Source organism: Thamnophis sirtalis, unplaced genomic scaffold (assembly GCF_051295495.1).
Source record: "Thamnophis sirtalis isolate CommonGarterSnake01/CBP01778 unplaced genomic scaffold, rThaSir2_p1.2 scaffold_4, whole genome shotgun sequence".
Lineage (NCBI taxonomy): Eukaryota > Metazoa > Chordata > Lepidosauria > Squamata > Natricidae > Thamnophis > Thamnophis sirtalis.
Window position 1 is genome coordinate 98,462,194 of NW_028261384.1, and position 25,889 is coordinate 98,488,082.

General features: G+C 40.1%; 1 protein-coding gene across 1 annotated transcript in view; it reads left to right on the top strand.

Annotated features, from left to right (window-relative positions):
- Positions 1 to 3,395: 3,395 nt before the first annotated feature.
- The window catches only part of LOC106541155 (inactive phospholipase C-like protein 2), a 54,235-nt gene continuing 31,741 nt past the window's right edge, over positions 3,396 to 25,889 (top strand). Inside the window, exon 1 of the mRNA XM_014056511.2 lies at positions 3,396 to 4,036. Coding sequence (XP_013911986.2) covers positions 3,812 to 4,036 — 225 coding nt within the window. The 5' untranslated portion in view covers positions 3,396 to 3,811. The remainder of the gene's footprint in view (positions 4,037 to 25,889) is intronic.

Sequence of the window (25,889 nt, forward strand, 5' to 3'; positions counted from 1 at the left end):
CTAACCCTTACCTTAAGTTGAATCGGCTTGCTTTCAAAGCGCTATTTAAAGCACCCTTCTTTCTCCGCGCTCACTGTTGTCGCCCTGTTGACGTCAGCGACGCGGTTTAATCGGGCGCGCTTTAGTCGAGCGTGGTTTTGTCGTGCCACGGATTTATCAATGCCATCAAATCAATGCCATTGATGGCATTGATAGACTTTATCCAGGATAATGATTTAATATTATATACACAGATAATGTGTTTCAGAGCTTATCTAACATCCCAGATGTAAGCTTTGAAGTTATACTGAATTTTGTTGCAGTTATAAAACAGAAAATGAGATAGGAAATAAGAATGGGGTAGAGAATATTTGGAATAATTGGGCAAAAGAAAATCAAGAATCACTTCCTCAAAGCTCAGTTCTAGATTCTATTTCAAATGTCAGCATTGCATCCTTTACTGACATGCTTTGAATGGAGCTACTTGCCATCTGGAAGTCTTGATTTACAGGAAGCCATTAGATTTACAGATATTTCCTATCATGGCCCCTCCAGCATCCCAATATAATAATATAGCTGGGTCTAACTGGACTATCATAGTTATAATCTCTTTCAATCAGAGCTAGCGCTGCTATTCAACAGTGAAACAGATGCTTCAGGCAGCAGGCTTTGGAAGCACACTAGAACAGCATTATATGTGCCACATGGTCTGCCTTGCTGCCACTAAACTGATGCTGTGGGAAATTTAGTCCTTTTGCCAGGGTAAAAATAATATTCAGCAGTTAGCCAGATAGCCTCCAAAGTATGGAGTATGGAGAAGAGACTTTATCCTTAGGCAGCCACAATTTTGGGGCTGTCACAAGATCTGAAATGGAAGCGAGAGTCTTGATGAAGAGCTCTTGATGAATGAATTGCTCATCTCCAGTATGGCTACAGGAGATCATCAGCAGAGATAGGGATCAGCAGAAAACACTTCCTCCAAGGATTCCAAACACGAAGCATCTTTGCTAAGGGAACTGCCCTTCTGAAGTCACAGGCCATCTGTTTGTAAGATGCTGCTGTGATCCTAGCTACTTACTTGTGAGGAATTAACTCTCGGGAATGGAAATGGCAAACTTGACATTGTGTATTCAAGATGATAGAAGTTGAGGGGAAGGTTGGTTATGCAGGCAACTTGGTTAACACATTGTGTTGCTAAGTTATGGTTTGCTGAATAATTATTCTGACTCACACAATGTACTCAGGTGTCAATCAAATATTACAAATCATAATTAGATGGGAAATCAGATATACTGGATTTGGTTTGGGATTAGGGTGAACCCAGGCCATTGTGACTTCATCAAGAAATGAAACTTAAGATAATTATACTTCATAATGTCTTTATGCTAACCTATCTTCCACGGATACACTGAAGAGTGACTCTGGTTAATGATAAGGAGGGTACAGAATCCAAAAGCTGGAGTTTCACATGGTTAAGTTAGTTGGTAATAAATTATATTGGAAGTTTCATTAAGACTTTTGACTCAATACTAAGCAAGAATATGAGTTTTTGGTTTGTGGCTTAATGTGTTCTAGATGCTATGAGCATCTGCCATGAACAAATGATATGTTATAACATAAATTCATCAATTATAAAATAACACAGCAGATAATATCTTCTAATGTTTTTTATGTTGTAAGCCACCCAAAGTCATTGGATAGAAGGGAGGCAAATAAATTTCATAATTGCAAATGATATAAATTACACAATCTGCATTAGCAGGATTTTGCAGGATCCAATCTGGGTCCTGAGATTTAGTCTTCCGAGCTTTTGGACTCATGCCTGAACCATCCTCAGAGCTCCAGCACAAGTCCAACAGCTCAGAAGACTAAATCTCTGGTCCCGGATTGGATCCTGCAACATTATCCTGGAAATGTATATTTGCCTTCATTTGCAAGATATTATATGATGCATGAAGGATCATTATGGCTTGTACTAGGTCTACGTATAAGCCTAGCACATATTATACTTATGGCATATAATTTTTACTTTTAGCCTAGCTAAAATGTACTTAATTTATCCTAGTTGCCAGCTTCATATTTACATTTGATCTATTTTTATTTCAAACTAATTATTGTTTTGTTATTGAATGCCTACTTCCTATTGCCTCTATGATTTTTGTTAGCTGCTTTGGACATCTTCATCTGGAGGAAGAAGAGTTATATGCAATATAATAATTATATATAACAAGTAATACTTGAAGTCATTATTAACTTAGTTGTTGGTTTTGATCCTATGCATATCCTGAGCAGTCTTGAACAGACATTTCTTTTGGGGACCAAGATATAATGGTTGATTATTGATTAAATCCTTCCATAATTGAGGGGGAGGAGAAAGTGGTTTGTGGGGAAGGGTCACAGATTGTGTCAAGATGTGGACAAGGCACATCTAAATTGTTTTTTCCCTGTGCCAAAGCTATTTGCACTTTGAAAATTTCCCCAGCTACTATTTGCTTCAACAGGTTCATTTTATATAATGTCCTAACAGAATTGTTGATTTCAAACATGTCATGACTTAATGTGATGCCCTTGCTTCACCGAGAGAGGCTTAATTAGGCAATGCTACGTCCCACAAGTTGTTAGACTCTAAATTATAAGATCCATTTTAGTCTACTTAGTGTGTTGTGTCTCCAAAGTGCCATGCTCCAATGTGTGGGACTGCATCTCCCATGGTTCCCAGTCATTATGGCTGCTCCTCATACTACTTTTGAAACTATGGGTGTTATTTTCCTACTTACCTGGTGGGAATCAATTTAGGAAATTGTCTGTGGACTGATATCTGTATATTTTTCCACAGAAGCATCTCCTTTGTGGGTAAAAATGTTAAAAATAGGAAACTGCCCCAGGGAAATTCTTTAAAAACTTTTGTCTCCTGCGATTGTACAATCCTAATTTAACTGGCAACCCTATTGATTTAAAGAACAAACAGTGGAATGGGAGAAAAGATATCTGCATTTCTATGCATTTGCCCCGTGAAGCGTGTGTAATACAGGAGAACATCATTCTACAGGACGCCAAACATCGATGCTTGAGCGGAGCTCAAGCCCAGTGTTGTTAGAAGGCCCGATCCTTAAACGGATACACTGATATTCTCTTGGCAGCTTTAGGTTAGGTCGCCTGCGGTGTCTCGGGTTTATTTCCAGGGACATGAAAGTCATTTGATCCCGATGGCAGCTGCTCGCTGAGCGTATAAACTGTTTTAACTGAAAAGAATTGCATTCGAATTACACACAAGAAAGGTGTGCTCGTACATATTTTAGAAACATTAATTTACTATTCATTTGGGACAGCCTGGCGTTTCCTAAACCATGGCTTGGTTTTCCAACCATCAAGTGAGAACTGGATCTGCATGTATGAATTAAGACTAACGCGGGGGGTCTCCTTTGTAGGTGCACGTTCGTGTTTAACGCCCGGCACAATTGTGGCGAGACGTGGCGTGGCGCTTGCACAGGCGCGCGCGCGGCTCCACCACGCGGGGCCGCAGAGCATTTGGAGATAGAGGTTGAGAGGGGCGGCCGTGCTTTGCCTGGCCCCGCCCCGGCCATCCCTCTACCCCGGCGGCAGCATCAGCAGCAGCGGCAGCGTATCTCCTCGACCGTTCCCTGCGTCCGACCCTCCTTCCTTCGCCGGCAAGGCAGAGCAAACCGAAGCGAGACAAGGCACGCTGACGCCGGAGCAAGAGCGGGAGCGCTCGGTGGCTGGAGACGCACAAGGCGGAGGGCGCCACTGAGGCAGCCGCTGAGTACTCCTGCCGGGCCGGGCCGGTGCGGCTGCTGGGAGCCCCGTGGAGGGGATGGCGGACGGGACTCACTGTGTCCTTCCTTTGGGCTCGCCCCGGCCCGGGGCCCCCAGCATCCCGCCGCAAGAAGAAGGTGCTGCGGCCGCTGTAGAAGCCTCGGACGACCTGAGCTCGCCACGTTCCGTTTCGGGCAGCTCGGCGGGTACCAGCCGCGACAACTCGGCCGAGAGGGACCCCCCAGTTCTGGCCAAGCCTGCCCCTGCCGCTGGCATTATGAAGGTGGGTCCCGATTCCTTGCGCTTCCTCCCGCCCGGCGACCTTTCTAGTGAGGTTCTGGCGGTCGGTTCCTTCGGCATGTGTATAACGTCTCTTCCCTTTATAAACAGGAATTCCACTGGGATTTCCCACCAACCCAATCCACAAGGGCAACTTACCTGAATTTAAGCTAACCTCCTCCAGCCCGTAACCTGAATATCTCGATTCTGTCCTCATCTGACCTTCTAAATTAACCGAGGGACCCACCAGAGATTCCTAACCGATCTGTTTTTCCTTCCACGCAGCAGCGCCCCTTCTTCTGAATGCCCTCTACTTAACTTCCTCCCGTTTCTAAAACAACAGGTTCTGAGTCTCTTGCTATAAGTAAGTGGTGGTGGGATGTTACTTTGGTTTTTTACTTTCTTTGCTAAAGACAAAGGAAAAGTCACTCTGCAGGTTCACAAAGGTGCTCTGGTCATCATTCTTGTCTGATAGTCTGAAGATTGGTGTGTATATGAATGATATGTAAAGAGATCTGGGATTCAACCCTACTTCTGATGAATGCAATCTCTCTCTGCAACATCTCCTAGTTATTCTTTATTTCGTATGCTCAACCCAGTCTGAACATTCACATTGGCTGAGTTCATATGATATACATAACCAGGTTAGTTGCAATCTAGGCATTGCATTTGTACTGTATGCTATGCTTGTTTAATTCAATCTCCATCCCCCCTGGTTTGATATGTGCAAATCCAGTCTATTTGGTTAATTCAAAGTCGCGTGTATGAACCAAAACCCCAAAATGGGTAAATTCACTAACCAGGTTGTGTTGGGTGAACCCAGCCTCTTTGTTCCCTGAAGCTGGGATTGCTACTCTTTTTCAATCTCTCCTGCAGAAGTCTGCTTTGAACCCCTCATATTTTTTCTTTCTCTCTCCTTAGCTCATCCATAATGATAATTTGAAAAGTCATTTCACATACTTTATCCTGCTGTTTTGAAGTTCTAGTAGAGATGCATTTGAAAGGCTGGTTCGTATATGTATAAATGTTGTTTGATTTTTCTGTGTTAGTTCAGTGTTTATGGGGTGAGAAGGAAGCTGAATTGAACCTCTGAGTCCACCACAAAAAAAAACTAATGCATTTGAACTGGTATTCATATTGTGACTGTCACTAATATTGGTTGCAGATCCACATGCTGCAGTACTCTGTTAGTAACCATCAAGTGATGACATGAGCATGCCTAAGACCAAAAGTGATTCAACTGTAAGATTTTTCATCCACTTCGCTTTTTTGATAAGCTTTCTGTATCAGTATTAGTATTGCCTTGCAGGATTATTTTATGTGGAAATCACATGCTGGAGCCACTTATACGGGTAGTCTCCAATTTATGACCACAATTGGAACTGGACTTTCCATCATATGTTCTTGCAGCCATAAGTCAAGCTGGACCCAATTTTATGACAATTTTTACAGCTAATGTTATCTTCATGGCTGTTAAGCAAATCTAATAATTGTTAAGTGGATTCAACAGCTCCAGTGGACATTTTTTTGCTAGAAATAAGCAAAAAAAAAAGGTCACAAATCACACTCACATGATTGCAGGACCTTGTGGCTGGTTGTTAAATGCAAGCTGATTGCCTGCACGTGTGAATTGCAATCACGAGTGCAGAGATGGTGTGATCGTTGTAACTGATTACAGATTTCAACTCCCTTTTTCCACAGCTGTTTATGGTGTTAAATCACCATTAAATGAATAGTTGCAAGTTAAGGACTACCTGCATATAGCTTTCCATACAGGAATTGGTGCACACAATCCCTGTCGTTTTATTTACAGTCCTGCACTTGTACAATTAGTGGGGCATTTTTTTCATATGTTGGTAATTCTGCAAGTTCATGAAAAGACCCGTGGCAATTGGCAGTCCAACACCTGAATTATTTTCAATGAATTCAAGCACATTGAATTCAAGTTTTGCAGGTGGTTGTGTCTTTTTAATGAATGAGGTGCATATGGTATACAATAAATAAGGTACTTAGAGCTTTGATTTGGCTCATAACCAGTTTATTTCCAAAGCTAACATAAGATTTCCAGTCTATGTTTGTAAGGAATTAATGGTCATTATTCTACTTTAACAAATCTGACATACTTTTTCATATCATATTCTTTAATATTGTTTCTCATACTAAGGTGTTAGCATGTTACTAGATCCATGAACCATATTCATTAGAAAAAAGAGGATTATGGATCGCATGCAGGACTCCAAGATATCTAATCACACACACCCCCACCCAAAAAAAATCAACTGAAAGCCATGAAGGCCAAATTCTGCAGCAAAGTGAGCTAGTTCCACACTGCTCCACAATGTATGAATCAGTGTGGGTCTCTTTGAGGGAGTGTTATCTATGGCTGCATATAGTGGTGAGGTTCCCCCCCCCCACCAATTTTTCAGCAAAGCTTTTTACACAGGCTTGGTCCATTCAACTGGAAGAACTAGGATGTGAGCTAAACCATCATTCCTTCACACGATCAGCTGGTCAGCAACTAAGGTGCTAACCTAGCAGATTACAGGAGATATCTTCTGCAAATTAGCCAAAGCTAATAGGAAGACAAAAATTGTTTTCTGTCCTTGAACCTCCCTTCTTTCTGTGTAGTCGTCTCAGGTTCCCTTGGGCTATTTATGTCTTGTTTACTCAAACTGAAAGGATCAAGGCCTTTTCGTTTTGGTGGGGCCAAGGAAACAGAAGGACAGGGTCCCAAGTTTCATCTTTATGAATTGGTGGGAGTTTGTAATCTTGTGGGCCTCAGCTCTGGGAAAAATCCCTTCCAAAAGGTTCTGTTGTTTGCATTCTATGACTGGGGAGTCTGAATAGAGCAGGGTCGTCCGTCAATGTTATTTGATGTGTTTGGGGCATTAGTGCACCTTCACAACTTGACGTGTTATTTGTTGGTTTCATGCAATGAATAATTTTCATGACCGTAGCCATCCCTAGGCTATTTAAGGTAGAAACCTATATCTCTAATTAGAGATTAACAACACCTTAAATCAATTTTAATGCCATATTTTCAACAAAAGGGCTGATTGAAAGAAGCTAAATCAATAACAAGAGCAGCCCAAATTACCTACCAAAAGTGAGTGTAGTACAAATAAAAAAATCCAAAAGTAAAAGAAAACTGGTAATAAAAAAAAATCTAAAATTAAAAGAAAACTGGTAATCTTTAGATCATTTTTAAAGGTAAAGCCAGTGTAGAGAGTAAAAGTGACTTTAAATCCTAATCAGTCAAATTATAAATTTGATGAAGGGAGTTGCAACTCACAAGCCTTTATACTTTTTAATGAAAAGGGTGCTTCCTCCAATGTTTTACTACTATGAATTAACCAGGTTCTCTTACACTGAATTAGCATTATCTCTAAAACTAACATTTACATACCTTCATTTTTGAAAGAGATATTTTGGATTACAGTTCCCACAGGCCTTTGCTATTGGCTATGATGATTGAGGTTAATGGGAGCTAAAGACCAAACATCTGGAGAGTGCCAAATTGTCGTTGATTGGAAGCTTCTAAGGTGTTGCTGAGTGCATGAAGAGAATCTCTTGCATGTTTAAGCAAAGGAGCCTCCACTTGGATGTTAACTGTATTTGGCCCCGATTGGAAATATGATTGGCAGAAATCATAGCCACGATTTTCATTTCTCCCAATGGATTTCTCAGACACTGTGGGGAAATGTACCATAACTGGCCGGATCCAGCCAGTTACTTTTGGTGAGGAATAAAATGTTAGATTTTATTTTAAAAGGGGATTGGTGAGGTAGGCAGGCATCAATCTGAATAACCTTTGAATCCAGGATCTGCCGTAGACTTTCATTGTTGATCCTGACTATGTGAAGTCACTTCTCTGCAGAAAAGAATTGTCTAAAGTTGACTAAATCAGAAGTGATAGCCTAAGGCCTCAGAGTTAACAGGCATCTGGAAATACTTAATTATAGTTCCCAGATACCTTCGTATTACCAAGTTGTTACAATATGCCACAAGGAGAGAAAGGCTTATCCAGTCAGTAATAACAATGAATTAATAAATAATGACAATAATCACATAAGCTATGTTTTGTTTTTATATTTAATGAAAAGAAACCAACATTTCTTTTTGATGCAGGTTCCCTTTCCCTAGCACAGGGGTCCCCAAACTTGTCAACTTTAAGACTTGTGGACTTCAACTCTCAGAATTGTCTGGGAGTTGGAGTAAGTCCACAAGTCTTAAAGTTGACAAGTTTGAAGACCTTTGCCCTAGCACATAACTCCTGGGTCCAGCCAGCTCTTGATTAAGAGTAGTGCACCTTTCATGGAAAGGTTTTTCAAAGAATAAATATAATTTTGAAGCAGGTAGGGGTCCCCCAGCATTTCTCAACTTAATTTAAAGAAGCTATGCTAAAGCAAAAAAAGGTGGTTTTCCCTATATTTTTTAACTCTGGATGCCGTTGTTTCCAGGCAACCTATGTAATATGGAAACTATAATCCTTTCTGCTATTCTTGAGTGCTGGGATGATAGGGCTGTGTTCTGAGCTTAATTTTAAAGCAGACCAAGGAGGAATGCTGTGCCTCAAACTCTTCCTAAGAGTTTCTTCCACCAACAGAAAACTTTTGTGGATTCTGCATTGCTGAAATTGAAAATATCTGCATTCTCAGGTAAAAAGGAATATTTTGTGACTCTTTCAAATATTTGTGAATAAAAAAATGTGCTGAAATAACAAGTGTTATCTAGTCTTCTGAGGTTTTAGAGGGAATTGCTGCATCAAAGGCTTATGGACAGTTATGGAATTCTTTAGGAAAATGTAGGAAAAGTAATATAGGTAGTTCTTGACTTGCAATCACAATTGAGCCCAAAATTTATGTTGTTAAGTGAGAACTGTGTTAAGTGAGCTTTGCCCCATTAAGTGAATTTTGCAGCCAAATTTAAATGAATCACTGCAGTTGTTGAATAAGTAACCCAGTAGTAAAGTGAACCTGGCTTCCCCCATTGACTTTGCTTGTCAGAAGGTTGCCAAAAGTGATCACATGACTCTGGGACACTGCAACCGTCATAAATATGAACCAGACGCCAAACTTCGAATTTTGATCACATGACCATGGGGATGCTGCAAAGGTTGTAACTGTGAAAAATGGTTATAAGTCACTTTATTTAGTGCTGTTGTAACTTTGAACAGTCACTAAATGAACTGTTATAAATGGAGGATTACCTGTGCAGCTTTCCACAAAGCAGGTTGACCTTTAAAAGCCCTTTGCTAGTGCTGTTTTCACATCTCTAGCTTCATAGCCTTTGGGCAGAGAAGGAAAGGATGTTACGGCAGAGGAAGGCAGTGGAAAAAAAAGGCTTTGTTTTTGGTTTCTGATTCTACCTAAGATTATCTTTTAAGCCCCTTGCTATTTGCAGATGATACAGAAATTAAATCAGATAACAACCAACGTGCTAGAAAACAGGATCTTTTTCAATTAGAAAAATGGATCTGTACTTGTAAAAATAGAGTATCTATAGAAGAATTTTAAAATTGTAGCTGATCATGAGGTAAATGTGAGTCAACAATGTGATGTGGTTGCAAAAAATGTAGATGTGATTTTTAGGCTGGATCAGTGGAAGTATACTTTCCAAATCATACATAAAAGATCCATTATATTCTGCATTGGCCTTGAATACTATATTCAATCTTGGATACCACTATAAAAAATAAATTTGTCTATCAGCGTTGGAAAAGGTACAAACAAGAGCAATGCAAATGATCAGGTGACTGAAAACTAGTACTTTCATGATGAGCAGGTGGAAGAACTGGGTACATTTATCCTGTTAGAAAATTGTCTGAAGAGGAATACAATTGCAGTCTTCAAACATACCTAGGAATGCTATCCAGAAGGTGGCTGTGACATATTTGCCATTATCATAGAGGATAGGATATAGAATCATAGATTTCTATTATGTGAAATTTTAGGAAAGCCTTTTTAACAGAAACAGTAATTCAACAGTGAACCAATGTTTACACTTTTTTTGGGTGGGGGGAGATGAGTTCAAAAAGAGTCTGAATGTGATGCAGAGATTCCTGCAATGAACATTTCTGTACTGAACAATTCTAAATGTCCCTTTTTAACTGTTTATGAGCTTCTGATGCTAGTATGCAGATTACATCAGATGGAATGGCATCACTGACAGAAAGTAACAAATGAGTGGTGGCAGTCCTTTTATCTTTTTCAATATTGCTGAACTACATTCCTGTGATATTTCTCCATTGGCTTTACTTCCCCCTGCCTGCCAGGTGGTATTTTGAGTCTTGATAAAAGGACTTTGACTAAGATAGTTTCCAAAATCAATCTCAGGTTATGAACTTCCACTTTCTTTCTTAAACTGCGTATGTCCAAAGCCACTTGTGTTCCACCATATTGCTATCTGTAGATGCACATGGCTGGATCAACTCTTCATTCTGTTCTCTCTGTTGCATTGTGCAGATGTGATGGATTAGTATTTCAGTAGTAAAGGAGAGGTTTTTTTTACTGAAGTCACCCAATATGATACCATTATTTGTTATTATTTCACATACTAGTACTAGTTTATTATAGCTGCTGTTTGTATTTAATTTCTTTTTATATCATGTTTTAATTGTTTTTAATATCGTGGGCTGCCCAGAGTTCACTGGTTTGATAGGTAGCTTTTGAAATTGAATTAATTAATAAATAAAAATCTTAATTAGTTTATTCTCTGAGATAGACCTTTGTATAGTAAACCATAATATCCATACACACACAAAAAGTATTAGCAGATTAGAAAGACATTCAGGTTTGCAGAATTCCCTCTGGTTCAGTGGTTCCCAACATTGGACCCACGCCCCACTGGGGTGGGGCAATTTGAACCTTGTTTAAACCAAGTTAATGGCCTTTTAGGCTTCCTTCACCGAGTAAGAGTTCACTTTTTGAGTAAAGTAAGAATTATATGTCACATCAGGATTTTAGAGATGCTGAGGTGGACCATGGCCAAAAAAAGCTTGGGAGCCACTGGTCTAGCTAGTTTTGTTACCATTTGATTTGATTCTTAGGAGGAAGATCTGAAAACAGACTAGTGAGATCCAGCACACTCAGAATGCATAAAATGATAATTAATGTTCGTGGGAAGACAAAAATCCAGAAATAAAAAGCTTTGTATTACTGGTAGGTCCCATTTGGCATTGTTCACATGATTTAAGATTAGACTTTGGAATCAAATGTTTTAAATGAAATGTCACTATTTCAGATTCTGCGTGTACATGAAAAAAGATTCCAAAAGGTCAACTTCGTCAAAAGCTTCTTTTTGGATGTTATCAAGCATAATAAAATGATAGGGATTGATGTTCTAGTTGTGCATCAGATATATTGTTCATGTTGCTCAGTGAAATAAATGGATTGTGGGAATATTCTTAAACAAATGTTCTTAATTCTGTCCTTCACTTCTCCCCCCTCCCCACCAGATTTATATTTCCCCTTCCCCTCCCTGCAGATTTATGTTCTAAATGGATTTTTATTTTTATTTTTGGCAGCATCTACAGTTTCTGTTTTAGGAATTGTGAAGCAGTGAGCACAAAAAAAAAAGACTGGGTGTAAAAATTAAATTAAGTTTATAGTTAACTATCTAAATTATATTGACAAGATTTATGAGCAGATGAAGCCGCCTTCATACTGAGTCATTGGTCCGTTCAACCAGGTGCTGTGCTGAGGTCCTTTTAAGTAAAGACTTAAAAGGAATTTATGTGGAATTTTATGCATACAAAGCTATCTTTCCATCACTGCAGCATTGTTGTTTTAAATGACCTCTCAAATATCTTTTTAACATGAAATTTAAATTCAATACCCAGAAGTTTATCAGACCTGAACAGAAAGTAGATATCATCCCTGCCTCTTCTCTAACTGGTAGCTTGCAAATTTTGGGACAGAAATCTTCCTTTAGATTGAGGAAGGAAGCTTTCTCGCATATCAATCTGTTTGCCTATCTAGTTCATTTCTGCCTCCTGAGTTGACGGCATTTCTTCAGGATCTTGGTCACAGAGCTTTCTGTTCCTTGACCCTATCATGGCAAGGTCCATAACCGAGCTTTGGCATCCAAAGCTTGAGTTCAGGCTCTAAACTGTGGTCTCTTTCTAAATCTTTTTAAGTAGGTAAAACTAACTGGATGTGTGGACACATCCATGGAATCTTCTTGCTAGGAGGACAGGAAAAAAAAGACAGCAATTGCCTTCAGAGATATTGTTTCATCTTTTTAACCTAGCCTATAATCTGGGATTTCTTGGTAGTTTCCTCCCAAGTACTAACCAGCTCGATCCCTGCTTAACTTTTCACAGTAGCTAAGGCTGCTTAGATGACAGTAGTACCTAGCTGAGCTTTAACTAGAAATCCTTCTGTTTGAGGATGATAAGTCATGGGGGGAGGGGGGGAAATCTGCAGGCTACACCACTTCCTCTCCAGCGCTCTTTTCCCTTAAGGCATTTTTCTATAACTGTTCTTCCCTTTTTTCCCCCCTATCCCAAACAATTTCAAATCCATTCTAGAGTATCAGTCATTGCCTATGGGGAGATGCCCCTGCTAAGTGTGTGTTTCTAAAATTGGCTTTTAGCTGTTCTTGCATCATAGATGCTCATCTCCAGAATAGGTGGCTGTCACCCGAGACCCGCCTCTTTGCTCCTTGCAGCCTATTTTAAGCATTGATGCTCCAGTGCTATTAATACAGGGTGTGTGGGCTGTGTTCCAGCCCTCCCCTCCCTCGCCAGGCTTTCTCCTGCACCTTAGAGAAGGAGGAATTAGCTTGTCTTCCAGGCTAGTGGTGTGCTTTTAAAGGCTAAATGCATGCTTACACTTGAGAGTAGGGGTGGGAGAGGAAGCTTATTGTTCCCAGTAGCTAGGGGAGGGGGGGAGTACTGGGAAGTGGTGTGTGAGGAATGGCGTGACTGATAACCTTTTTTTCCAATGAATAGGGGCAGGCAGAAGAGAAATCCAGACCAAAAAGAAAAAACCATGCAGAGAAATGTCTAAGCTAGGTTGCTTTTGAAGGATCCAAACCGTATTCCTAAAAACTCAAAACGAATTATAGGATGGAACAATCACCTGGAGTCAGATCTGATGTATTAAATCTTTCCATATGTATGAAATTTACTTGCAGAATTTGTACATCACAATAAGTCATAATCTGATTTATTTGGTCTTGGCTAAGCATGCCCTATGAAGCAGCCATTTTGATGGATAAAGGTATGGTTTCATGATTAATGTAACTGCATATCATGTTTAAATTCCTGGCTTGGTCTATCAATCAATCTCTGTTGGGATACCATCTGATTTTATTATAAGGGAGGCAGGCCACTCTGAAATAGATGTTTCCCTCCATCTCACCATAGAGGCAGGACTAGAAAAAATCCTAATGTTAATTCATGTGTGAGGAGATAACTGTTGTTTCTAGTCCCTGCCCTTCCTTGTTCTAGATAATATGCTCACCTATGAATTCCACTGCCATTTTCTAGGCCATGAGTTTCTCAATTGCACCTTGGTTTTTGTACTTCATAGGATATTCTGGAAGATCTTTTCAATAGCAGGCAATGAGCAAGGGAATTAACCTCTCATTGTGCAGCAAGAAGAACTTTTAACTCCGCACCATGACCTTCTAAGTAAAGTATTATCAGTACTGCAACTCCCAAGTTGCTGACCATGTGCTACATACTTTTCGCAGTTACTCATTGCTGTTCCCAGTGGAAACTAGGTAGCCCAGGCTGAGGAGGGGACAGAAGCAAACAAGCAGCAGCAGGTGCTGGTCACCTCTCATGCTCTCCACTGATGGAACAAAATTATTCAAGCTTTGTGTGCCTTTGAATTGATTCATGACACCTGCCTGCACTGCTACCTGCAGTGTTCTTGATAAGATTTTCAGAAACAGTTTTCCATTGCTTTCCCCCTAGGGCTGAAACAGGAGGACTGACCCAAAGTCAACTGAGACTTTGTGACTCAGATAATTCAATCTCTCCATTTCTAGTCTGGTACCTTAATCATTATACCACTCTGGTTTAAATTGATTTTATCAGATAAATATTAATTCCTGGAAGCCCAGTGTCTTCTTGCCCTCCAGATATCCTGAGGGCATAGTTGCAGCCCTAAAAGGTAGCCCAGATCAGGAAACTGACTCCCATTAGAAGAGCAAAACTATACTTTATTGAGATAGGCTATAATAATAGAATCTTGCAAATCCACTGATGTTTTATGTCTTTCCCGCTTACGTGCCATTGAGTAAAGGAGAAGCCAATCTGAATTTCTTCCTAACATGATATCCTTTCCTAAGCCTTAAAGAATGCCTTTTCATTGTTGTTTCTTTAATGGCTTCTGAAGACCATCTCTGTTGCTCTCTACAATAGCCTTCTTAGGTCATATCTGCAGGACTATGGTCCTGCACAGAGACCACACATCTAATGAGAGAAGAAGGAGAGAAGACCACAGTGGGACACTTGGAAGTGGTGAGGAATAAACTTTTCTCTGACCATCTAAACCAGTGTTTCTCAACCTTGGCAACTTGAAGATGTCCGGACTTCAACTCCCAGAATTCCCCAACCAGCATCCTCTGGCTGGGGAATTCTGGGAGTTGAAGTCCAGACATCTTCAAGTTGCCAAGGTTGAGAAACACTGATCTAAACTTTCCTTCAGGCAGTCCCTAGATCATTTATTAATTATCCCCTGATAGCACTAGATTCAGGTACCCCAATAGACAAAAATGGAGACAAAATCCCAATAAATAAATAAAAATGGAGATCTGGCTGTTTAGAGTGTTTGAAGCAACAGCTTTACCTGCAAGAGTCTCAGTTTCGCTAGGGTTCCATCCTTTGGGCCAAACAAATCAACTAATTCCCCCAGAACATAGGAAGCTTAAACAGAGTGTAAACATGCTAGCATCATGGAGATGGTAGTTTGGACAGTTCATAATCAGTGACTTGGTAATTAACTTGATCATTGAGAGAGAATTGTGGCTGAATAATTGGAAATACAGAATTGGAAAAGATTCTTTTTTTAAATTTTATTTTAAACACATAAACACATCAACAAAAACAGACACATGACTTAAGACAACATAGGAACAAGAAGTTCCATCATATATCATACAGCAGTTCCATATCGGTTTCTTTGCAGTTAGTGTTTTCCCTTCTATACTTTTCTATCTTACATTCATGGTCTCCTTATTCGTTATCCATTTTTATGTACAATTCTACATTTATTTATACTTAGCTATTTATAACCAAATATTGTTTACCTATATTGTGCTATATATTCTTACTATCATTTATTCTCTTACATACAATTCTAGGTATACATTCACATGGTTATTCTTTTTCTTTGCCAATCTTATACTATTGTTATTCCATTTAAAAGATTATAAGGTACAGTTTGGATTGTTTTGTTTACCATCCCTAGCGCCTGTTATGACACCACCTTATTTTCTCTTTCTTTTATTTTCTCTCTCCCTTCCTTCTCTACTTCCTTCCTTCCTCCTCTCCTTCCCCTTTTTTCTTCCCTTACCTCTCCTCTACTCTTACCCTCTCTCTTCCCCTTCCTACCCTCTCTCCTTCTCTTTCTCTCCCTTCCTCCCTCCTCTCCTTCTCTTTCCCTTCCACCCATCTCTCCTTATCTCTTTCTTCTTCCCTTACCTCTCCTCCACTCTTCCTCTTCCTTTCCTACTATCTCTCCTTCTCTTTCTCTCCCTTCCACCTCCTCTCCTTGGAAAAGATTCTAAATCCACATCCTTCCTTCTATTAAGTCTACCAAACTATACCAAACTATACATAATGTTTTAACCCAGACAAGGCTAAGAATAAAATTTATGTCATTAACCAACAAAAGCATGAAGGGTCACAAACTCTTAAGAGAGTAGCAGAGAGCCTAAAACAGGTCATACCAGCCCCAACCCAGAGAAACACCTTCTCCTGCTAAAGTGGAAATTCAATAATGAACATAGTCTTCCTGTCTCTAGTGGTAGACTGGCTCATCTAATAGCCCCCATTGGTCCAGGAGACTCTAGTACAGTGTTGGCGAACCATTTTGGCACCGAATGCCAAAATGGGAAAATGCGCACCCGTGGGGAGGGGGGGGGCACCAGAAACTGAAAGAGTTGCTCCCCGTCTTGTGCATGCAGGGGCACTGGAAATTGGAAGAGCAGTTCCCTGAAACACTCTGAGCTACCAGTTTCTGGCATGTGCATGCATGCCGGTCACTTGGTCTTCCAGTTTCTATCTATGCATGCATGCACATACCAGATGCTCAGCTTCCTGGCACACACATGCTTGCCAGGGAGCTGCTTTTCCAGTTTCCGGCACTCCCCATCGCACGAAGACCACCTGGCCGCTGCACATGTGCGCACCAGAACCCAGAAGAGTAATGGGACACAGCTGGCATGCTCGGAGAGATGGCTCTGCATGCTACTTGCTGCATGTGTGCCATAGATTCACCATCACAGCTCTAGTATGTGGCCTTAGTCAATTTGTTAATTTACCAAGCATGGAGCCTATTGCTGAACCAGTGGGAAAGCCAACCACTTGAATATCAGCTAATTACAACTCTGTATCTGGAAGTTTTGCTGGATTAAGTGTCTACCCTACAATATGATAATAATAAAATAAATATTTTAAGTAAATAATTTGTTTTTAAAATGATTTTATATATCTTGTAATTTTTGATTTGGAGCTGCCTAGAGTTGGTTGAAAGATAGGCGGCTGTATAAATGTTTTAAATAATAATAAATAATATTACAAAATGATCAAGGCCCATTGTGGCAGTTTTATTGCTCTGAACTCTTTTTGACTTATAAGCAAAAGATTAAAGGGGAGAAAGCGATGTACTCCCACAGGAATTGTTAACAGAATTCCTTCCGCCTAGTCTTTGAAATAAGTAGAGACAGATACCTCTTTCCAAATTCATTATCTACCCCAGGGGAAAAACAGACCATCACAATTAATTTAATGTACTTTCTCACCTAGCCTACTATGAAAATAAAGTGGATTAATTTTCCCCCCATATGTTTCTCTGAGTTCTGAAGAAAAGAGACTAATTTGCTAATTTGGCAATTGAAAGTTGTGAAATGAATATAAGGAATAGCCACCCACTAATCCCCTCCCACATTGGCTCACATTTATATAGCTATAATGGTCAACTCTATTTTAGAATTATGTGATAGATGCTTGATATTCCCATTCTGCAGATGACCAAACTGAAGGTAAACCCTCCTGGATTGTTCAGAGATTAAAATTTGGACTTTAATCTCCAGGTTTTATCCTGCAATTTGCTTGTCCTGTTGTCAGAACTTTTGACTAACTTTTGATACCTAAAAAAGTGGTACATATCAGCCTTCTGAGAGCAGCCCAGATTACAAAACCTTAATGCTAAAAGTGAGTCTTGAGTTCTAGTTGTTGTTATTAGTTGTGAAGTCATATCCGACCCATTGCAACCCCATGGACAACGTTCCTCCAGGCCTTTCTGTCCTCTACCATCCTCTGGAGTCCACCCCTACTGCTTTGGTGACTCCATCCAGCCACCTCATTCTCTGTCGTCCCCTTCTTCTTTTGCCCTCAGTCTTTCCCAGCATTAGGCTCTTCTCCAGTGAGTCCTTTCTTCTCCTTAGGTGACCAAAGTATTTGAGTTTCAGCTTCAGGAACTGGCCTTCTAAAGAGCAGCCAGGGTTGATCTCCTCTAAGACTGACCAGTTTGATCGCCTTGCAGTTCAAGGGACTCGCAGGAGTCTTCTCCAGCACCATAGTTCAAATGCCTCAATTCTTTGGCGCTCAACCAGTCTTATGGTACAGCTTTCACAACCATGCATTGCAACTAGGAAAACCATAGTCTTGACTATGCACACTTTTGTTGGCAGGGTGATGTTTCTGCCTCTGAGTTCTAATTAGAAAGTTGTATTAAGGACGTTAAGAATAATCCAAGTACTCTCAGTACTGCCAGTAGGGATATTTGGGAAGATTGTGCTCCTTTTTCATGTACTTTCTATATGTGAAGGGGCAGAGATTTGTCTGTTCAAGGGAGGAATTTCTGGTTATTTTGGAATTTTGTTGACCAATCTGGGAATCAGATCTCCTTCTCTTGGTTATCATTAATCTTATTTGTAAAATATAAAAGCATGGTATTTGTAGAGCACAACGAGAGAGCTGTGCCAGAGGAGTATGACCTAAAATTCGAGCAGGAGAAAATAATCAAGAAAAGGAGGGAAATAAATGAAAGGCTAAACAGGTGTGCAGTTCTAATAAGGTGTGTAATCCTTTGAATTTACCCTCACATGGTCAAATTTACCCCCACTCTCTTTCTGATTACAACCTGGCACTTTTCCCACCCCTGTGGCAACCAAATGTACCCCAGAATTATTTGGCTGTGTTTACCGTAGTATACATTGTCACCACCTGTTTAGCTTGGCAGAGGATTTCCTATTCCACTGGATAAAATGGGTCTTGTTTTATAATTATAAAATTATAATTTTATATTTTTATAAGGGAGAGAGAGAGAGAGGGACGGAGAGGGAGAGGGAATATGTGTGTGTATACCCGTGTTTTCCCAAAAATAAGACCAGGTCTTATATTTGGAGGGGATGCAGAATAAGCACTAGAGCTTATTTTTTGTAACGTACAAGAAGCAGTGAGTATGGGGGCCAACGGGAGGGGGAGTGCAACTACCACCGGCCCTGCCCTCTCTGACTCACCATCTGCAATCTCTTGACTTGCCCCAGCCTCTGCCTGTCCTGCCTGCTGGCCCTGCTGCTGCTGGGACACTTCTCGGCCATGGTGGTGGCCATGGAATGGCTGCCTGTGCTGCTGCTGGTCTTGTGGGAGCTCTTTGCCTTCCTGGCCACACTGCTTTCAGCTGCCTTCCGAGCTGCTCCTGCTTGACACAGGGTGAGTCAGCCCAGATCTACAACCTTAGAAGAAAAAGGCTAGCCTGTACCATCAACCATATGGGCAGGGATGCATGTTTGTGAGTGGCATCAGAAAAGAAGCTCCAATTGTCTACCTCCTTTCATCTTGAGTTGGAAGGTCGTGTGGTGAGGGACTGCTGGTTAGATTGTTTTGTAAGCAACACCTTCACTAGCATCTTCCTTTTAGTGCCACCCCAGTGCAGGAGCTGGCCAAAAAAACCTTCCTTTGGCACACTCACACCAATATGCCCTGGCCACCTTCAGCATCTACCTTACATGCGGTTGCTCTGACACCACCTCGCCTTTCACTCAGCCTGGCCCACTGTTGGGGTTGGAAGTTCAATTGTGCCCCACAATGGAGCCTCCACACCTAACGGACAGTTGTCTACGAAAGCTGAGACAGAGCAGCTGGAGGAGATGGTGGGGAGGAAATAAGGGAAGGAGAAAGTGTGGACCTTCCTTGGCACAAAGCTTCACAATAAACACAGCATAAAAGAGTGGCCATGTATGCCAGACAGTACGGTGTCCGCCACAGCTGAGAAACGTCCCAGGAGTAGCAGGGCCAGCAGGCAGGGCAGGTGGAGGCTAGGGCACAATGAGAGGTTGTCTGGCAGGTGCCGCAAGAGCAGCAGCAGGGCGGCGGCCAGAGCCAAGGTCAGGCAGGGCAGTGTCAGGTTGTGCAGCAGCAGCTGCATGGACAATGCAGGGAGCCGCTTGTGTCACCGTCCATCAGCCTGGCTGAAGAGCCTCCCACATTGGGTACCACCAGCCGCCAGCAACAGCAGGTGCAGTGGCCCAGAAGCCAGACCTCGGGACCAGTGATGGAAGCGGCTTCTAAAATCGATCCGGGGAAGAATGGATGGTTTCTTCCTTTCAGCTCCTTCTGCAGTTGCCAAAAGAGCCAAGTGGCAATTGCTCAGGGAGAAAAGAAGGTAAGGGGTGGGTGAAGAAGTCTTCCTCCCCCCACAGACACTCCATGATGTGAGCAACATCAGATGGTCACACCCACCACTGATGACACTCTTAACTGGGGCTTATTTTGAGGTAGGGCTTATATTATGAGCAGCTTGAAGAATCAGGCTAGGTCCTATTATATATACTTATAAAATATACACCTAAATTGTATTTTTTTGCTGAATGCACTTTATTAAGTTATTATAAACTGGTTTTAGAACTACTCATTATTACTTGCCTTGAAAAAATATTTCTCTTTTATTTATTCAAATCAGACAAGAGGTTGTCTACAAAAAAAAAACCCGATTATCATAATTGATAACAGAAAAGTTGAAAAAAGAACTAAAAGAATAATAAAAATCTCTGGTTCTAGAGACAAAGGACTGAATTTTCTAAGAAGATCAAAGTTGGAAAGGTAAGAATATAGGTTGAGCATCACCGCATAACAAGCTGTGCTTTTCACAATGCTGGTCATGATTATTTTATGCCACCATGATGGTCATGATTATTTAACATAACTCTCCAAGTCATTTATTGATTTCTGGGTTAACTTACATGCTAAAAAAAATTTTTTTTAAACATAAAAGCAACATAAAAAATTCTCATACATTACATACAGTATGTCGTTTGTTTACAAGCATTTGTGCATCCACATTTTCAATTACGTATACAATCACAGATTTTTCGTCTAATATAACTAGATACCTCACTTTCATTGCACAACATATATTCAATTACGATTAATATTTCTTTCTTTTCAACAAACCTTGCATTCTTGATTGTCTATTTAATAACAATAAAGCTTTATGTAATCACTTATCTCATTCTGAATATTTTTACGGTGTAAAAGAATTTACCAACTGTTTATGTTTATACATCACTACTTTCAATTATGCACAATTCCGCCAATCATCCATCAAGTATGCTTATGTTCATTATTGTCCTTGTACATCATACATTCAAACAAAAATGTTATTCTTCATTTTTAAACAAAGTATTCTAAATACTTACTTCATATATATATCAATCTTTCATTACTTCCTTATTAAAACTATTTATCAACAACAAGATGCTAAAAATATTTTAATGAACCCGTGATTTTTATAAACCATGGTTTGTTTTGTGTTCAATACCACTTTTAGTCAAGCTGTTCAACAAGCAGCATTTTGTCCATTCCATTAAAAACACATAGGCAGAAAACTCTATGATGTTTAGAGTTTTCTGCTTTTGTTTATTTCTTTTCTTCAAATATGAATTGGATAAGAAAAAGCATATTTGGGCCGAGATGATGGAAAGCAGGGAACAAAACCTTTATAACTCTTTATAAATCCTTTTTACCTTGTTATTGTGAAATTTGAAGTGTGGACAAGTTTAGAGGCTTGGTTTTTATCAGCTCATAGTTTTTTAGAAAACTAACCCCCAGATTTCAGCAACATTCATGAAGTAAAATTTCAATGGAACATAAACATAACATTAAGAAAAACAGCAGTCTTGGTATACAAAACTGAATGAAAATCTAACATCCCTGAAAATAAAGGTTAGCTGTGCCCACTACGCTGTCTTACATGTGGGAAAGATTTTAAGAATTTTCCTTTTTTATCAATGAGTACATATCTTTGTATGAGTAAGAATATACTGGGAAAACAAACACAGTACATAAAAACAAAGGAATGTGTCCTCTATATAAACAGATTCCAAATAAAATCATGCAGTTTCCCTATGAGAGAATCACTGAGCCAAGATCACCCAGCTGGTTTTCATGGCTAAGATGGGATTTGAACTCATGGTCTTGCACTTTCTAGCCTTAATCACTAGACCAAACTGACTGGACAAAATATGAACATTTGTTTTTGCTTTTTCTTGTTATTTAAGCACTAGTTTCCCAGTTGTGAAAATGTGGACAATAAAAAAGGCAAGCTGGCTGATGGTTTCTTCCCCAAGAGAAGAAAGCATCTCCATTTCTAATGTTGTAAGTCTTGCCTTCAAATGAATAGATAGGTAGGTAGATAGATATATTCACACATTCACACAAATGTTCACACATGCATACACACTCACATATCTATATATCTATATCTATATGTGTGTGTGTGTGTGTGTGTATGTATGTGTGTGTATGTATGTATGTATGTATGTATGTATGTATGTATGTATGTATGTATGTATGTATATATATAATTTGTGCTGATAAATAAAGGGAGACTAGTATAGATCTATTTCAAGCTATTTAGCTCTCATCAGATAGTCATACCCTTGCTGGGATTTGAAATAGATCTATACTAGTCTCCCTTTATTTATCAGCACAAATGCAACACAAATGTAACAAAGGCAACAGTAAAAATAATGGCTTTGTGTCGTGATGGTCTGTTGTGACGAGCCAATAGACAGAGAAAGGAAGCAGTCTGCTTCCTCTCATATTTGGGCATACCAGGGGTTGTAACACTAAATTACATATATATATATATGTATGTGTGTGTGTGTGTGGTGTTGTTGTTGTTGTTGTTGTTGTATTTGTGCCGATAAATAAATAAAGGGAGAGTAGTATAGAGCCAAGGTGGCGCAGTGGTTAAATGCAGCACTGCAGGCTACTGCTAGATCAGCAGGTCAGCGGTTCAAATCCCACCGGCTCAGGGTTGACTCAGCCTTCCATCCTTCCGAGGTGGGTAAAATGAGGACCCAGATTGTTGGGGGCAATATGCTGACTCTCTGTAAACCGCTTAGAGAGGCCTGAAAGGCCTATGAAGCGGTATATAAGTCTACTGCTATTGCTATTGCTATTTCAAGCTATTTAGCTCTCATCAGCTAGCTATACCCTTACTGGGATTTGAACCTGTGCTGTATTGTGTATGTATGTATCTATACCAGGGGTTGTAACTCTAAATACATACATACCTACCTACCTACCTACCTACCTACCTACCTACCTACCTACCTACCTACCTATCTATCTATCTATCTATCTATCTGGTGGCTGAATTTATCTTCCTGAGTTAAATGATGAAGATGGGGATTAATCTTCACTATATATACCATTATGTAAAAAAGGTTGAAAGGGATATGCAGTTTTGAATTCTGTCCATTCAGACCTTTTCACCCGATGTCACCATACCAAATTTATTTTTCATTTAAACTACCAAATCTGAAGGCTTTTTGGCAACCTTTTAAATAAATCTGGCAAGCTGTCCCCAGATGCTTCTGACAGCATTTTGATCTTCTCAAAAATAAGGGTTTGTTATTCAATGGCATGGGAAAGGACAGCACAAACGAATGTTTAACTATAGTGCCCTCTTTGTTAAGCACTAAGGGTGAAGAATGTTGCACATCAATGGCATACCTGTAGTTCAAACCTTATGATTAATCTTTAAAAAGTGATTTTAATGAAAATGTTCTCCCTCTCCCCAAATTCGCTTTGTTTTCATTGTCGTCATTGCATTGGCTGATTGACGCAGCGATTACTGTATTATCTGTGTGCAAGTGACAGCTGAATCCCTGCTGCAAAGATCCCCACCTGCAGCTGTCACAGGAGAGGCTGGGACTGTGTTCCTGCTGCCAAAAGATGTGACTCTTTGGAAAGGTTGGTGGCAGGGAACCGGCAGAGGCTGTACTTCAGAGAGAATTCACAGGTGGCTGGCAAACTATTTTGGGCATTCACCAGGAGCAAAAGGCAGCTTTCCAGCTGGGCCCTTGATTGAATTTCAAATGAGCCTTTGGCTTGGGATGTATCCTGCCAGTAAGAGAAGGCCTGGATAGATCTGAAAGATTGCAGGGAAAGGCAGCCAAGACTGATATGATGCTTCAATTGTGTTGTTTCGGTATCAAAGTGCTGGATCTTGTTCCTTAGGGGGAATTCCCTGTTTACTTTGGCTCCTTTTTCAGGTGTGTTGTAAAGATATCAGCCAGATTGAGAGTCTAGGTGAGGTAAAAGAGCAAATAGTCAAGTTTTCTTCAGAATCCCACAATAAAAATTCTTTCTATTCCACAGCCATTAAGCACATTCTGATTTTTTAGATTAAAGCCTGGTTGGTCTGGTTACTTAAATGCTGAATTTTGCCCCCAAAGGGGTGTGGGTGTGGGTGTGTGCACGCACGCACATGCTACATGTGTCTCAGAGGGCTTTTTATTCTGGAATAAATAAATGGCAGATCATTTGTGGAACATGCTGCTACTGAACTTTAGAACTTTCAGTTCAAACCTGTGAATTATCTTCTACCTTAGGGCAGTGAATTTGCTACTGGAAAACTGATTTTCCTAATTCTCAAGAAGAGCATCATGACAAAGGGAAACTAGTCTGCCCTCATTTGTTGTCCAAAATAGGAGCAGTGGCAAAGTTCTTGTTTTCTTCCTCTGGGCTACAAAGATTCCCAGCAAGAATCTTGAATGACTAAACATGACTTCTTATATTTTCTTTTCTTCATCTGCTTCAGTAACTTTTCCTTCTGTGATCTGTTGTATTTTGGGCTGGAGTGTATGAATTGCCATTAGCAGTATTTGCAAGCTGTTGCAGGAGCTTTTGAGTGACTGTAGGGGCCGAATAGCGAATAATACAAATAACTATTTTGATAAAGCAACCTTTGACTGAGTCAAACCATTGCAGGGTTATCATGGATGGTGTTTTAACTGAAGTGTGGCTTGAAATTCTGTGAATTGAGGTCCAACACCATCTGAATATTGGCCTGAACAAACCATTAAAAAAAAGAAGAAGTATTGGCAATTATTGAGTAATGTCAGTAGCAATAGCAATAGCAATAGCAGTTAGACTTATATACCGCTTTATAGGGCTTTCAGCCCTCTCTGAGCGGTTTACAGAGTCAGCATATATATATATATATATATAGATAGATAGATAGATAGATAGAGAGAGAGAGAGAGAGAGAGAGAGAGAGAGAGAGAGAGAGAGAGAGATAGAGATAGAGATAGAGATATAGAGATATAGAGATATATAGATATAGATATAGATATAGATATATAGATATAGATATAGTGACTTTGCTTTCCATCTCCCCTGTTCTGGCTTCTGGAAGATTAGTACGAGATGATGATTGATAGAAGGGGATGCTTGATGGAGGTTGCTTTTTAGCTGAGATAATGTTGCAGCCTTCATGTTCCATCACTCCTGCTGTTGTAAGTCTGATGCAACAGCTGCAACCAAGAGTACACAAATGGTGAGGAAGACACTTACATAAGAATTGTTAGGCTAGACCAGAGCAGTGCTGCTTTTAGTCCAATACTTTTCTCAGTGAGTAGCCAAGCCCTGTCCCTATTAGAACACCACAAGTTGGATACCCAAATGATGGTCTTCTCTTCGCTTTGTATGCCCAGCATGGGGGTTTTCTTGGTTATTAACTTACTAGTGCCAAGATAAATAAAAATCCAGATTCCAGTGAGATCAGTTCTAAATTAAGCCCTTGCTAAGCAAGTTACTTGTCTGTCTGGCCATTTTTATTGGGAGTCATGCCTTCCTGGCTCTAATTTTACTTTATTTTGTGTTCTTTCTCCACTGCTTTATTACCACACTTCAAGCTAAAACACCTGTTCTGATTTTAAAGACAGGAAAAGTTATTTCTCTTGCACAAACTTCCTGAGGAAGTCTGTATCTAACCTTTCAGCTGGGCTTGTTCGTGAAAAAAATGTATAGGAAGAGGTCTCCCTTTAGGAAGTGACGAAGCTGATGTTTTCTCATCCCCAACAATTCTCTGCTTACTGCAAGATTGAGAAGGAGCTTGGATTTTAACAAAGCAGCATAATGTAGCATCTCTGGCTAGGGTAGGATTCTGCCTTCTCTCCAAGAGAGGTTCAAATATGTTTCCTAGATTGTTTGCATGACATGCTAAGCCATACTGTATTGTGACTTGGTTTAATGTGTCATTTGTGTGATATGGACTCGTTAAAAATAATAACAAGTTTATTACAGCTTTTGCAAAGGGTATCACTTGGCTGACCTTACTTTGGGCTTGAGAACTAAACAGATCAGGGTCCAAATGGAGAATAGA